Source organism: Anabas testudineus, chromosome 21, assembly GCF_900324465.2.
Source record: "Anabas testudineus chromosome 21, fAnaTes1.2, whole genome shotgun sequence".
Classification (NCBI taxonomy): domain Eukaryota; kingdom Metazoa; phylum Chordata; class Actinopteri; order Anabantiformes; family Anabantidae; genus Anabas; species Anabas testudineus.
Window position 1 is genome coordinate 10,887,216 of NC_046629.1, and position 16,364 is coordinate 10,903,579.

Here is a 16,364-nt window from a genome sequence, read left to right on the forward strand (position 1 = left end):
TTATAACACTACAACGGAAGTCCATACTCAAAGTAAGGTTGTTCATTATTATTACAGCCTTTATAACAGATATTCTGTTTGTAACTCTGATAAGATAAGATAAACTTTATTAATCCCCAAAAGGAAATTCAGGACAGATTATCACAGCATCTTTAAAGTTTTCCTTTTTGTACTTTCAATACAAATGTCCAACCCTCTTCATCGCTTTTTCTGTTAAGGGCCATGGGCCACTCCCGGCTGTCACTGTGTGGTAAGCAGGGTTCTGTCACAGGGCCCCCCAGATCCACGCAGATGTTTTATTTGTAATTGTTTGTGTTTTGTCCACACTAGCAAATACAGATTTATGTCTGTAGATGGAGCTCCTGCATTTGCAAACATGTTGAACCTGTCAGTCCTGCAAAAACTCAGTTAAGCTATGAGCAGTACCAGATATGCAAGTGCTCAGACAAAGTCAATGACAGTCTTACAGAGTGAAATGAGTAGGTGATTTTTGATGTAGCCAATTAGAAAATGTAAAGAAATCTAAATGAGGTATAAACTCCAGGAATACATTTGGAATAATTTATACTTTACTTCCTGTTTGATATTATTTGTAGAAATTTCAAAGTCTCCCTGGAGAAAACATGTTGGCATTTTTATCTGGTTATTTCCACAGAAGACATAATTTATTCATCATTTAAGTAAAAGGAATTTCCAAAAATATGATTTTGACAGGGTGTCGAAATGCAAAGTTACCACAGCTCTGCAATTACTTGGACACAGTAAAAGAAGTTTCTGTAGCTGCACCAAAAATAAAGGGTCTCCAAGACTCTAAGGGACTGTTTATAGGTGTTTGTATAATGTATGCAATTATTAAACAACAAATATTTGTCATGCTTCTTTTCAGTTTATCCAATACATTGATACTGAGAGTTAGGACCGAAGTCAAATAGAGGTCAGTCTTAAATTTGTCACTTTGTCCTTCCTCTTCTAATTGTTCTGTGACAGAACAGGTAAAGTGGTTAATAGTAAACTGCATTTGCCCTCAAAGTTATTTTAACTTTTAAAACTTTCCCCCACCATATTCACTAGTACTTCACCATTTAAAAAGGATGTGCACTGTGTAAAACAGAAAAAAACCTGTGTTGTACTCACTTAGTCTTATAGATAGTGGATTTATTTTCCTAAATCTAATGGAAATTATAGAATGACAACAGGCAGTGGAATATATAGAAACTAGGTCACAAATGTGATCCAGTCTTAACAAACCTAGACTATGAATAACATTTTATCAAAACATTTGGACTTTCTATTTTTTTCAGTAATTTGTATGGATAGGGTCTGTTGCCACAGACAGAGATAATTATAGAACACATTGTGCAATTGCAAGAAAAACAACAAAAACCCCTACACACCCCTAGAAGTGATGCTTTTATTGGCTACATATCACATAATACAAATTTCCAGTTATTGATAGCTCTGAGGGACAGTGCAGCGACTGTTAAACAGTAAACAAGATGCAAGGTGCAAGTGTGTGTGCAAGTCCCAGTATAATTCCTTGCGTACCTAAGATGCACCATGACATACAAAATACAACTCAATACAATGTGTAGGGGTGTAGTGGTTAAGTATTAGTATGACAAACATCTAGAATATGAGTAGCAGCAATGTAGCAATAGTATGTAGACAGCTGTTACTGAATGTGACGGCCTGTGGAAAGACCCTTTCTGGTATCTGGCAATTGTGGCATACAGAGCTCTGTAGCACCTGGCAGAGAGGAGAAGCTGGTAGAGGTTGTGTCCAGTCTCTAAGGGGCCTGTGGTGATTTTTCTTGCCCATTTCTTGGCTCTTGAAGTGTTCAAGGCGTCTTTCGAAATCATCAGAGCAATCTTGCAGATGCATCACAATGGAATTTTGGCAAGAGGTACAGCAACAGGAAAAATTGGAAGGGCCAAAACTGTGTGGACATTTATATCGGTGCACAAAACATTCTCCAAATTGTTGGCATTCTCCAAAAGATTGTCATTACCATGCTGATTAAAAACTTGTGTTGTGTGTACTGTGCAGCTGTTGCATGCAGCCTCCAAGTCCTTAATAGAAACTTGATCGTTTATACAGCACTATTTGCACTACATCAGATATGTTACTACATCTTCAACAAGCTCTTTTTCTAGTTTGCAATATACATGGTTATATAACAACTATATATATATCACTTATATAACAACTACCCCTGAGAGACCTGTTAGCCAGGTTCACTAGAGTTAGTGTTTGCCAAGTCCCCTGTAACGATACCCTGGTTATGACTAATGTGCTATGTGATACAAAGTGGGAGCTGTGGTCATGTGAGTACACTGTATGCATGAATGATGTACAAGAAGGAGAGGCAAACAATGGATTTATTGTCATCTCATGTGAGGGGGTCGTTTTTCAATGTTTGTTTGTCTGTTGGAGAAATAACTCAAAAACCGAACCACTTTCAATGTTTGGTAGAAATAAAGAACTAACTGAAGCTCTTCATTTTAATGATATTTGATTGTATTCATCTTCAACTCATTATTAATTTCTAGAAAAGCGCTGGCTGCATGATATAAACTGCTATAATTTGGAACATGCACAGTGTTCCAATTTATGCCATCTGCAAATTAGACTTATCTGTGCCATATTGCCTGTAGGTGGCTCTACAGCAACATGTTACATTTAAACAGTTATACAGTACCTTTGTGGTCCTAACACCCAATATTTAGGCTTTTCCTACAAAATAGCACAATTGTCTATCATTGTATTTGGATTAACATCTGTATCAAGATGATAATTATACTTACCCAAAATTTCTTAAACTGAAATGGACTGCAAATCTTTTGAAGAAGTACACAATCAAAATTAAATGAGAAGAAATCTAGTTTAATCACAATTAATTGCAGCCACAGCCCTAACTCTGTTGAGAGTTATGAGCCACTAGATTATTACTACCAATAATAATCAAATATAATAGTAAACACAACTGTCATTGTTGACTGGTTGCACTGGTTTAAAAAATTGTATCAGCCAGCGATCAGGCTGGTTTGCATCGTGGTTTGTGAGTCATATCCTGAGGAGCCCTCTTCTCAGATAAGGTTGTGAACTCTCTTACCTTTAAAACAGTGAAGAACGCTCCTACATGGGTGTGACACCAGACTTCACCTTTCAGGTTTTGTGTGTTTTTGAGCTACTAACTGCAGTTGGCTCCTTTTGTCATTGATTGCAATAAAAACCTACAGTTTGTTAAGAGACAACCACGTAACTGCTGATAGCTAATAGTAAGACTAGCAGTCTAAATACCCTGCTCAAGCACTGTTACAAGCAGTTTTATTACTTACCACAATTTAATTAAAAATAACATCTGCTGGTCCTGCTCGAAAAGAGAAAATGAAATAAGATAAGGGCAGAATAAAACCAAACCCAAAAGACACACAGCACTCACCCACTATCACCCAATTGGCTGCCACCAGGAAACCCTGCAGAATAACAGAAGGACCAACTGTACAGTTTGAATGGCTTCCTTAATACACTTTACATTGTGTCAAATTAAGTATAAGGCACATTAACCCTCAAATCTACCACTTACCACCTTTATTTGGGAACTTTATTGAACCTTCTTCCTTGAATTTCAGTAAATCTGTGTTTTCCTGTTACTAGCTCAGGATAAAGAGGTCAACTACACCTTATGGTGGGGCTTTTATTAACTAATAACCTGGTACTGACACCTGTTTCTCCTTCCTTACCTTGCTAACGCCTGGTCTTAAGATGCATTTTTGGCGAATGGATCACAAGTGGACAGTGCTAAATATTGTAATCTGATCATTCAAACTACTTGCCAATGTGGTCTGGGATGCATTTGACACACGGTGTCTTGGCTGTCCACTTGCGATCTGATGGGCCAAGATGCATCTAAATCCTAGGTCTAAATAGAGCCCTGAATCCTTCAGTCTCACACACAAGTGATTACAAGGTTAGCAAATATTTGGCCTAGTTGATGCATAGAAGATCAAATTAATTGGAGGGCCTCCACTTACAAGTAGACCTCACACGTGTGCACACACGCACTCATTTGTCATAAACCGTCAACCACAAAAAAGCACTTCAGTGATGTATTACAGACTCTGCTAGAGGCCAATTTAAGGCTGTGTTTCGCACATGCAGTAACTGTACTTTAATCTGTCAACACTTTGGCATAATAGACTGTTTGACAATTTTGTGGTGATGAAAAACATCTCAAAAGCTTTTAGGCAAGTTATGACATACAGTGTATGTGTCAACACCATATAAGCACACAACAGTGCTCTCTTTTGTCTTTTTTATATATTGTCTGCTGCTTGTTGTTTTTTCCTCTTTCCAATCACCCCAACCATTTGAGGCAGATGGCCGTCCACCCTGAGCCTGGTTCTGCTGGAGGTTCTTTCCTCTGCTGCTCCAGTGGGATTGTTGGGTTTTCTTTAAATGTATAGCTGTGTTGATATAGTCTGTTTGGTATTAAACCTTTCATTCTAAAGTGCCTTGAGATAATAATATTAATATTTTGTTGTGATTTGGTTCTATATAAACAAAAAATAAGGAAAAAGAAAAATTAATTAAATACTTGGTTCAAGCAAACAGGCCTTGTTAATGTAGGACTGTGAGATTAGAGTTGTGTTGAGTGATTGATATTAATGCATATCAAATCTAATTGAATCACTATTGGATGCCCCATTCAACTAAAGCACATTGAAACGCATTTTTCATCTCATTGTCTCTCACGGTCCTTTTTATATTTATTCTAAATTAAAGGTAGAGCTGCCTTTAAAACAAATATAGCAGAGGTACATTTTCAGTCCACATCTGCGGCTTTGACAGACCGCAGCGTTTCCCTCAGTAAACTATAATGACAGCACTTTGCCATCGGAGGGCGCCATGATCAATACTAATGTAAAATGTAATCACACGAGCTTTCCAAAAGGATAAAAGCAACAAATCCAAAGCTACACGGTAAAGATAACTAAGTCATTCACACTCCAAGATCAGAACTCATTTCCGCTATGCGTCCTCCGACGACTCGCTGCTGAAGCGTAAACACGCAGCATAGACGCGCAAGGTTTCCTGGGTAATGTAGTTTATTATGAAATGGAAATTTCCAATATATCCGTTGGAAGTGGTGAGTGGAAATTTACTCCCCTCCTCCTATAATATGCAAAGCTGTGTCTGCTTTTGCAGGATGTTTTGTTGGAAGTCAACCATGCAACTACTCACAGTTGACTTTTATTATGACAAATATGTTTTTTTTTTTTTTGCAGTGTTGTTGATAGGCCTAAGTAACCTTTTATTATCACCATTCATGCTATTATTATTATTATTATTATTATTAGTAAGTCGTATCAGTAATGCTAGTTATAATACACACACTTATTTAGATGGTGAAGTGTTGTTGACTGAATATATAAAAATAATTTTATAGCATATATAATAAACTTGTTTTAGCAGAATAAACCTGATGTAGCTTAACCTGAAGAAACACTATTATGTTGCAACCCCACACAATCAAGGCACAACAGTAACTGTGCATCACATGGTGGTCGCAGGCTATGAGTGGTGGGTTTCCTTCTATTGCTCCAAACTGACAAACACTTCCTCTTGATCACTAGCCAGGATGTCCCCGGGCCTCATCTATGCCAGAACACTTGTAAAACACAAGCATGTGTTCCTGCAGAAGTGAAGAATGCATACCTTTGTATTTTTTTTTATGTATATTATTTTTGGCATACAGGGTGGATTTCATTCCAGTGAGGCATTAGAAAAAACAGCTCTAAAAAAATTCAAGATAAGAAACCTTTAAGGAATCAGTTGACAACTGCTGTTGCTTTCTAGGCTGCTCCAAGTCTTAACCTAAAATCTGATTACTAATTAAACTTCTAACCAGTCGGAGCAGATCTTTCCAGTAGTTTCTATGATTTGCAGCAGTTTAGACACATTAGAGGTATTTCTGGTTGATTAGCCACTGATTTCACCTTCAATTAGGCTGATGAGCTCAGGTAGCACATGAGTTGTTTTTTTTCCAATACAGCAGGGAGTGGTTTAGATATTTTCTATGCAATTATCTACAAATATCTAAATGCAAATATCATCTCCAGTTGCAATGAAGTATTACAGAGTAGTCGATGCCCAGTTTTCATAATATTTGATACAATGTGGAGCTAATTTATCTAAAGTTGAAATAATTAAAAACTTTAAAAAGTGCTGTAAACAAAACATAAAAAAAAATCTTTTGACACTTGTTGTAAGGTGTTGTTTACATAAAAAAAACATAAACATAAAGGCCAATAGAAGAGTTCAGTAGATCAGTAGCTGATGCCGTTTCCAGTGGGCGTTTCGCACCCAAACGCGTCACGGGTCTGCTACACGTGTGGGGCGTGGATGTGAACTGGTTCCTATAAGGAGGAGAGGCAGCATTGTCTGACGGTCACCACGGCTCAAATGAAACGGAAGATACAGAGAAGATAAGGGTCTGCAAGAGACGTCCTCTCGACACATTGACAGGGGAGCCCTGCGCGGTCAGAGGCGAGCAGCGACTCTGTGGGGGACGGCGCTTCAGCAGGGAGCCGCTTCTTCCTCATCCACATGCGTGTCGATGTAGCAAGGTAGCATATTTGTTTAGTTTCCATGTGCGTTTTATGTTCCTGTCACGACTGCCTGACTGGTCGAGTGGCTTTTCTCTATCTTTTTAAATAAGGTACGCGGTCACATGTCGGCGTTCAGCCCGTGAAGCTGTGTTTTCGGTAATAACAGTGAACATACCACGTATATGTTGTGTCATACATCTCAGCTGAGTGCGATTAACCTACATTTCACAGCTGACGTCAGTCAAGGAGAAATATTTCACACACCTGAGCAGCATCATGTGTCACTGTCTGCTTTATTAGTGCGTAATTGTCATGTGTGAAGGCAGAGCTGAAGGGAGCTATTAGAGATAATAGCAGCTTCTTGAAGCGCAGCCGGAAGAATGAATGACTGTTCTAGAAATTTCCTCCGGTCTCATCTGTGCATCTGTGCATCTGTGCACCGTTAGATGCCAGGTCGTGGTGTCTCTTCTCTTCTCCTCTGGAGTCACAAAGACGTCTGGGCTCTAGTTAAAGCACCATTGTTTTGAACTGCAGCTATCCACCATGACACTGCTCCATCATTCTCAGCTGACTTCACCCGCTGCCTTACCTCCAGCCTGGATTTGTCATGATCTTTATTATGGTGACACAAAACAAAGGTGGAGCCGTGACTGCCCCCCCACCTCCCTTCAGCAAGAGAGTACCTTATATCTGAAGTTCTTCTGTGCTATAGAAAGCAATGTGATCAACATAAATGTGCTTTGAAGTTGTTTGTACTTTGCTATACCTCTCAGTCTAGTTAATTGACTTTGAGGTAGGTCTGCCTATTCTGTCTTGGCCTCGCTCTTGGATTCTCACCTTTAACTTTGTTTTGATGGAAACAACGTCATTACTAGATTCAGCTGCAGGAAGGAAATTAAATAAATAAATAAATAAACCTGTTGTTTTGTTTATCCCAGTTATATGAATCAGAAGGTGTTAAAGTTGGTGTCCCTGCAGGCACTGACAGTGTCGTATTTTTATTTTGGCAGTGGGCTGATTGAGAGCTCTGTAAGTAGGTCCTGCTGTACTGGGATGTTGATGTTTGATTCCCGGTTTATATAACTTGAGTAAAATGTTAATAATCTGTTGAATGACACTGCTGTGTTTCAGAGCAAGCGTTGACTACTTTATGGTGAACGCATGGAGCTTAGCCCTCAATGATGATGAGATGGTAAAATGAAAACAAAGACTTCTTTTATAGGGAAGGATGGCTATGCATAAAGCCTGGTTTTGAAGATGAAGGCGTAGGGTTATTTTTCTACCATGCATGGCAGACTGAAACCTCAAGGGAGGCCAGGCAAACAAATATGTTTGTGCATGTGTACTTGTGTGTCTGAGACACTGACATAAAACAGATGTTGCTGACACAACAATTTCTTTTGCTCCATCCCGCTATTATATCTTAAATTTATATTTGCTATACAGTATTCAGAATAGTACATGGCTAAATGCAAGTTAGTGTTTTCACTCCTAGTCAGCAGTTTAGCTTTAGTAATGTCAGTGTAATAGAATAAGTGTATGGTAATACAAATGGAAAAAAAAAAATTAAATTTAAAAATTAAAATGTCATTTTGTCTTGTGCATCCCTTTGCTCTTTATTTATTCATAGATCAAACCAGAAAATGGAATAACACAATTTTGTGCCAGCACAAAAAATCTGTCTTTAGCTTTTGCAAGATTTTAAAGATGATGTAAGTCAGGCCATGTATTAGGTAATTAACTGCTTAGTTTTTTTTTATTCCCACTTTACTCTTCACTCTAGATTTCTCACATAATGTTATTAAGCTTGCTTTGAAGTTTTATCATGGTAGTAGCACGGTGTGAATCCCATGTGATTAAAAAAAATAATTTAGGGGCAAAGTCATAGGCAGACTACACCAAGAACCAGAGCTGTAAATAAACTGCAGTGGTAAAACCAAATGAATTTAAATCTAATATTACTGTTATTTTTCATATTACGTCCTGAGTTCTGTTTTGAGCTTTGAGTGCAGTGTTTTTAAATGCACCATGTTACATATGTTTCTATGCTTTTTTTTTTTTTCACACATGCTTTTGTAAACGTTCAGGCTCATGTGTATTTTTCCTCTCACAAGTCAGATCTCTAATGAGGTGTTTTTCTTTGTCTTTGCTGTCTTGCAGGAATGTAAATTCTAGGCTTTTCTTGACCAAAGGCCTTCAGCATCCTCCTGTAAATCTAGAACGACCTCAGTGCTGGTGGATAACCCCCTCCGAAGCACAACTAGTGAATTTGACCTGATAGTGGATACTACAGCTTCCATCCAGACAGCAAACCAAAGCAGAGCATTTTCATTGCTTCATATTTATCAATTAAATCCATAACTTTGACTGTTTAATTTCCTGTTCGTGGAAGGATTCATATAAGCTGCAAGCTTTGCATTACCAACTGAGACTTTTACAAAAACATCTGTGAAAATGGGTACTGGAATGGAAGCAGCGGACATATCTGTTGTAGCACTATATTTTGTCCTGGTGCTAGTCATCGGGTTTTTTGCCATGTGGAAAGCCAATCGCAGCACTGTGAGTGGCTATTTCCTGGCTGGACGCTCCATGAACTGGATAGTGATAGGTGCATCACTCTTCGTCAGCAACATTGGCAGTGAACACTTCATAGGCCTGGCTGGGTCAGGAGCAGCAAGTGGCTTTGCCGTTGGAGCGTGGGAATTTAATGCACTTCTGCTAATGCAGCTGCTTGGCTGGGTGTTTATCCCTGTGTATATCCACTCGGGAGTCTACACCATGCCTGAGTACCTGTCGAAACGCTACGGCGGCAACAGGCTAAAGGTTTACTTTGCTTTCTTGTCTGTGATGCTTTATATTTTTACCAAGCTGTCTGTGGACTTGTATGCTGGAGCACTTTTTATTCAGGAGTCCCTTGGGTGGAACCTTTATGTGTCTATCGTTCTGCTCATCAGTATGACTGCACTGCTAACTGTCACCGGTGGACTTGTGGCAGTACTGTACACAGATGCACTTCAGGCAGTGTTGATGATTGGTGGAGCCCTAACCCTAACAGCCATCAGCCTAATCAAAGTTGGTGGGCTAGAGGGTGTGAGAACTAAGTACATGCAGGCAGTTCCTAATGTTTCTGCTATAGTGGCTACTGGAAATTTCACCTATTCTCCTTCCTGTCGCATTGAACCCAAACCAAATGCTCTACGCATGCTCCGAGGTCCTCTGGATGAAGACATCCCCTGGCCAGGCTTTATTCTGGGTCAGACTCCTGCATCTATTTGGTACTGGTGTGCAGACCAAGTCATTGTTCAGCGAGTATTGGCAGCAAAAAACCTCGCTCATGCCAAGTGCTCAACACTTATGGCTGGATGTCTCAAGATTCTGCCCATGTTTGTCATAGTCATTCCAGGAATGATCTCCCGCATTTTGTTTGCGGATGAGATCGCTTGCATTGGACCTGAGCACTGCATGTCTGTGTGTGGTTCTCAGGCTGGCTGCTCAAACATTGCCTACCCACGCCTGGTCATGGCAGTGATGCCTGTTGGACTCAGAGGTCTGATGATGGCTGTTATGATTGCAGCTCTGATGAGTGATCTTGACTCAATCTTCAACAGTGCCAGCACTATATTCACCCTAGACATCTACAAAACAGTTCGGAGGAAGGCATCACAGCGAGAGCTGCTGATTGTGGGCCGCATGTTTGTTGTGGTCATGGTGGTGATCAGCATTGCCTGGGTCCCTGTTATTATTGAAATGCAAGGTGGACAAACATACCTCTATATCCAGGAAGTTGCTGGGTACTTAACTCCGCCAATCGCTGCCCTCTTCCTGCTAGGTGTGTTCTGGAAAAGATGTAATGAGAAAGGTGCATTTTGGGGAGGCATGACTGGTTTTACACTAGGCACTCTACGACTGATCCTTGCTTTCATTTATCGCCAGCCTCGCTGTGACCAGCCAGATGATAGGCCTGCCTTCATCATTCATGTTCACTACATGTATTTTGCTGCTGGGTTGTTTTGGATTTCAGGGCTGGTGGCAGTGCTGGTTAGTCTCTGCACCTCTCCCCCAGAGGAGGAGCGAGTTCGCACCACCACAGTCTGGGGGCTGCGCAATATTGAAAAAGTTCCCACCAAAGATAGCGAGGAAATGTACAAACTGACTGACAAGAGCCATTGTAATGGCAATCAAAACCTCCATAAAGAAATGCCCCAGGATATCAGAATAGAGAGGTGTTTGGATGGGGCAGACGTCAAACTCTTAGTTCCTTCCACTGACCATGACCCAGCAACCCCTAGCACCGAAACATCCCCTGCCAGCACCCCTGCAGAGCGATTTGGGAATGGAAAGATGGAGATGACTGGTGCAGAAGAAGGCTGCCATGGGAATGGGGAAACTAGCATTTGCATGCGTATATTCAACTGGTTTTGTGGGTATAAGGAAGGAGAACGAAGCACTCAACAAAAAGGGGTGCAGGATGACTCAAAAATCATTGCAGAGATGTTGTATGAGCCACCTAGAGTTAAATTGCTCCTCAATTTGGGCTTGCTATGCATCTGCTCTGTGGGCATCTTCATGTTTGTTTATTTCTCACTGTAGTTGAAACCAGCACTGAACTAATGGGGTTCGATGTGGGGACTTTTATGAAGGTGGAAGTTATGTGGGGGAGGGTTGGGTTCTGTACAAACAGTTGAAGTATCACAGATTTGAGAATCTCCATCTGTAATATTTACAGTTGTTTTTAGCTCTCTAACAGGGCTCATTCTAATCATTTTAAATGATTAAAGCTTCTCTACATGAAAACTGTACTTTATGACTATGAAACTTATTTGGCACTGTTGTGTCCATTTTGTACAGCACTTGTTAATCCTGCATTAAAATTATCTACTGGGATTTTTAGAATTGTAGAACTCTAAGTGAATTAATATTTGCCTTATTTGACATATGCACTTGTCTTTCTTTATTTGTTTGGTGAAAAACAAATGTTTGTTCCACTCTTGTTGACTGTGACTGCAGGCTTAGTTGCTGGTGTAGGATACATACATCTGTAGTAACTTTTTAGTGCAGTTTTGTAAGTTTCTGCTGCTGAACATAGTTATTATTACTCAATGTATATCATTAGAACCCAAGTATGTGAGTACTATTTAATTTTATTTTGCCCTAAATGTATGTTGCAAGATTGTTAGCATGTTGCTAACAATAAAAATTATTTCCATAAATGTCCAAAGTTTTTGCTTGAGAGATACTACTCTCTATAAGGGGATCATTATATAGTTTATAAAACAAGACCTGTTAAATGCTAAGAACCATTGTTTCTCGGTTGGTGTTTCATATGACTAATATGGTCTTCATTATAATTATTAATTTTGTCTACTGGAGGTATTCCACCAAAAAATAATTTTGTCATGCTAACAGTTAAAACCTAGTATTTTGAATATGTATTTGTTTTGCAGCACCGAAACCGGATAGAAGCACAAGATAAGGAACTGCTTTCCTTTCTAAGACTATATTTGTCAGAGAAGAAATGTTATTATTATATGGTACTTATTCATTTTGATGGGATGTTCAATGTGTTGTCACTGACCAAAATCCAGTCACATCTGGAGCTGTACTGATACTTTTTAACTGTTTATATACTGTATATTCTTCTAGTGAGTTTTTGTATGACTGTATTTTGTGTTACATTTCAAAACCAGCATACAGGTTTTTATGCACTGCAACTACATTATAACAAAAAAGCTACGAGTTCAAATGCTCATGATTCTTTGTCAATTGCCATTTTGTGCATATCTCATTTTATGTTTTATATAACGTGTTGAGTCTCTTGCATTATGTTAACATTGTGTTCAATGTAATTCAGGGCTCTTTGGATCACCTGTAATGTACATTTATTTAGTAGTAGGCTGTTTATCTACTGTGTGTCATTTAGTGCACTACATATAATCTTGTTTCAAGTGCATCTTTATCAACCTCCTACCAAATGTGTCTTAGTGTGCAATGCTGAAGTTAAAAAAACAAACAAACAAAAAAACAGACAAAGAAAACAATAATAAAAAAGAACTCAGTTTTACATCCTGAAAACATTGTGTAGTGAACACCACATTTGTTTAAACCTCGTGATAAATCAGCATTGCCATGTAGTGCATTTTCAGTTAGCTGCATATCTGCAGAGGGTGATAATGTAAAGGAGAAATGACATTTGTTGCAGGATTAGCACAACACTGGATATGCTTACTCAAATTCAACCAGGTACCTGACGTTTATGACTTTTTGGATTCGTAATTTTTTTCAACAGTTTAATGTGTCCGGACATAAAATAATAAAAACGGTAACAACGAAAACATGCAGCATTTATAGTGTATTTCTAAAGTTTGGGAACAGTGTTGAATGAATAACATTAGTCCAAAAAGTCCGTGTCATAATGTGATAGGCCAATAAATATCAGTGTCAGGCATAAATGAGGCATGGCATATAGAGTATTGATAAGTGATGATTGCTTTATGGGAAAGAGCTTTAATGTTTTCTTTCTTTGTGAAAGAATATATATATATATATATACATTGTTATTTTTTATGGATTTTATTTTTAGAGACTGGAAATAAAGTTTCTGTGGACACAAAAAGAAAGACGTCTGCACTCATTCTTTGTGTTGCGATAACAGCCAGAGACTAAACTTTCCCTTGAACTGGTTAACATCAACAACATTTACTGTAAATCAGTAAACAATTAGTTTACTGATTTACAGTAAACTAATTATGATGTGTTTTGAATGTCTTGTAAAATCAGGTGATTTGTTGACTTGTGGTGTACTAAAGAAAATTGCAACATCAGAAACATTCTTTATTGATAATGTGATAATTGGCAGGAGCCAAGTTGTAAGCTATCTAAGCATCTGTTTTCAGGAAATTGCTGAATGATTTTAATTCAGACCAGATATGTCGTGGACTCACTAAACTTTGCGAATTATCTCATGTGGTTATGTTGTTATTGACACTAATTTGCAACTTCTGAATGACTGCATTGTTTGCTGGTCATATTTTGCAACTTGCTCTCATATGCGGTGATTGAGATGTTGTTTTCAAGACTCTGGATGTCTGCAGGAATTCATACGGGGTTTGTATAGAATACAAAATGAACTTCCAATTCAGTGTTTTCTATAAATGACTAGGCTTTCTGTTATTGTCGACCAGGATTACATAAACCCAAGTAAGGTCTTATTAATCTGCTCAGAGCCAGAAGAGGATTGGGTGCTTCCAGGCTTCTTTACACAAGATTCGACCAATGAAAAAGCTTCGATCAGTGGCTTAAAAATCTCACTTGTTTCCTCTTTAGCTCCATACATCCATTTATCCTCTGTTGGCCAAAAGTCACTGCTCTGTGACTTTTTATATCTAAGAATAGGTTAGATTAAAAGTTACTTCATGAAACACATTTGATACATCATACTTGTTATGAGGCAGTGAAGCCAGCACGCAAAATGCTAAACTAAGCGTTATTATAACATTAAATAGTTAAGTCATGTGTTGACTAATACCCCATAATACTACTGTACATATTCATACATTATAAAACTGCAAACTCTTTCTGAGAGTGACACAATCAACCCTGTTGAATTAATCTCATTTTAGAGGCCATGATCTGTATTCCTATTTAGACAGTGACTCACATCAGTGATGTCCTATGACTCTTTATAGCAACAAGTGAAATTGTAGCATGCACACTCTAAAGGGGGGTGTGTGGGTAGCGGTTGGGAATACACTGTGAAAATGACTCACCTTTCTTGACAGGCCTTTATCAGGTGCCCTGACCATGGCATTTATGTGAATAAATAACTTTATTACTAAATGGAAACTTTTCTTTTATGCTCCTGAAAACCTGACCTTCAGTTCTTAACTTGATCCAAGGAGGACCACACTAGGACATTCTTGTGCTACTGTGATGTTGACCTGTGCAGGAAGGTGTGATTAATATTTGTGCATCATTTATTAAACCACGAGTGCGAATGAATGCTTCAACATGTGACCATAATTCACCTCTGCATGAAGAGCACTGCGCCCCATTGCACCCCTCAGGCAAAAGTCAAATAAATGAGTAATTAAACACTAAATATCTTACAGTGTTGTTACTGAACTGATTAAGCCTTCAGCTTTGCTTTGCTTTTGTTACTTGTGTATTTGTGTACTATACTTAAAACACAAAAATTTAATTGTTTTGACTTTAAGAAAAGTCAATGAATAAAACATATTCTGTGAAAAATGTAGTACAACTGTATTTTTAGGCAAAATCTTGAGCAAATGTAGACATGTTTGAAATGAATATTAACATGACGTATATTTAAATGATTATACTCCAGAGGTGTTTGCAGTTGTACTCACTTTTATTGCATTAAAAAAAATTCTATCTAGTCAATCTAACCTGTTTCTTCATAGGAAAAACATAAGAATTTATTTACTATAAAATTATAATTTTAAACCTTTTAGAGGAAGTACACAGATGATGAAAAGATTAAAAATAAAAAGTATTGTCAGAGAAGTAAAGGCTCACTTTAGTCCTGATATTATGTGTGATTAATAGACAATAGAGTTTCATCAGTTTCCCAGTAATAAAAGTGAAAGTTGGGAAGTGCCATCTCTCTGCAACGTTTAGGTGGGCTTTAGTTGTTGTACCCACCAGGTTATTGCACAAGGCTATTATTTGTTTAACCTGAATCAGTGGTTCAATAAAGCTCTCTTTAATTATGTTGATGTTTTTCCTTAAGTAAATGAACTGAATATTTCTGCACCACTGTTTATTTAAATTATATAAATGAATGGTTGTAACCTAACCTGTGCAAAATAAACTGAGCTTGTATTTGCTTGTACTTCTATTAAAGCTTAAGGCCATATTTGTGTTGGTGTTACTTTAGATCACTGCTGCTGACACAACACACTTTGAATTTGACAGCGCTGTTAATGATACTACTTTGAATTCTCTTATATCTTTCCAACTGTCTAACATTATGCTAACTCTGCAACCAACCCCCCTTAGACTCATACCCTCTCTGTTTCCCTAGAGGAAACTAATCATTTTGTCCTTGTGGAAAAGTACTGGCATCCAAGCCATGCTTTGTTCATTGTCTATTTTGGACAGTGAAAACACAAACAATGGTCTAAAACAAATGCTCCAAGTGCCTTCACAGCAGTGCAATGGTGATGTTTATAGATGAGTTGAATTAGGCGGTATTACAATTTATTGAAAACTGTACATAACATGCATAAAGAAATGTAGCAATGTTATATGAATGCTATAAAACAATGATATGAATGTACTGTAAATATATGCAGGCTTCCAGATGGATATCTATTGATCTAAATACAAAGACATAGCTAACAATTGTAATGTATGTATATATTGTTAAAGGTTACTGTACATATTTTTATATATATTTAACAACATATCAGTCTCAGAAAACCTGGATAAGATGCCGTTTATCTGACGATAACTTTTCCCTAGAAAACCTATTGCATAAATTCAAACCTATTAACTTACAGTGCATCCTGTTGTTTTAGTGTTTTCTGTGATCCAACCTTCTTTCAATAGTTTGTCTTCTTGTTATTACAGTTTGGCACATCTCAGGATGGTACTCTTTTGGCAGGGATGTCGAATTCAGGAATGCTCATTCATAGCATTTCCCAACATGCTGTGTACTGGCTCCAACAAGCTGATAAAATGGTTCAGGTTAGATTGATGGTGAAGATAAGGATTACAACTGTGGTTAGGGTT

At 38.1% G+C, this 16,364-nt stretch overlaps 1 protein-coding gene across 1 annotated transcript; it reads left to right on the top strand.

Moving 5' to 3' along the window:
* Nucleotides 1-6,404: 6,404 nt before the first annotated feature.
* Nucleotides 6,405-13,206, top strand: slc5a3b (solute carrier family 5 member 3b). Its single transcript, XM_026376623.1, has 2 exons — nucleotides 6,405-6,629; nucleotides 8,772-13,206. Exon 2 carries the CDS (start codon nucleotides 9,066-9,068, stop codon nucleotides 11,199-11,201), a length of 2,136 nt encoding a protein of 711 aa, XP_026232408.1. The 5' UTR covers nucleotides 6,405-6,629; nucleotides 8,772-9,065; the 3' UTR covers nucleotides 11,202-13,206.
* The last annotated feature ends 3,158 nt before the right edge of the window (nucleotides 13,207-16,364 follow it).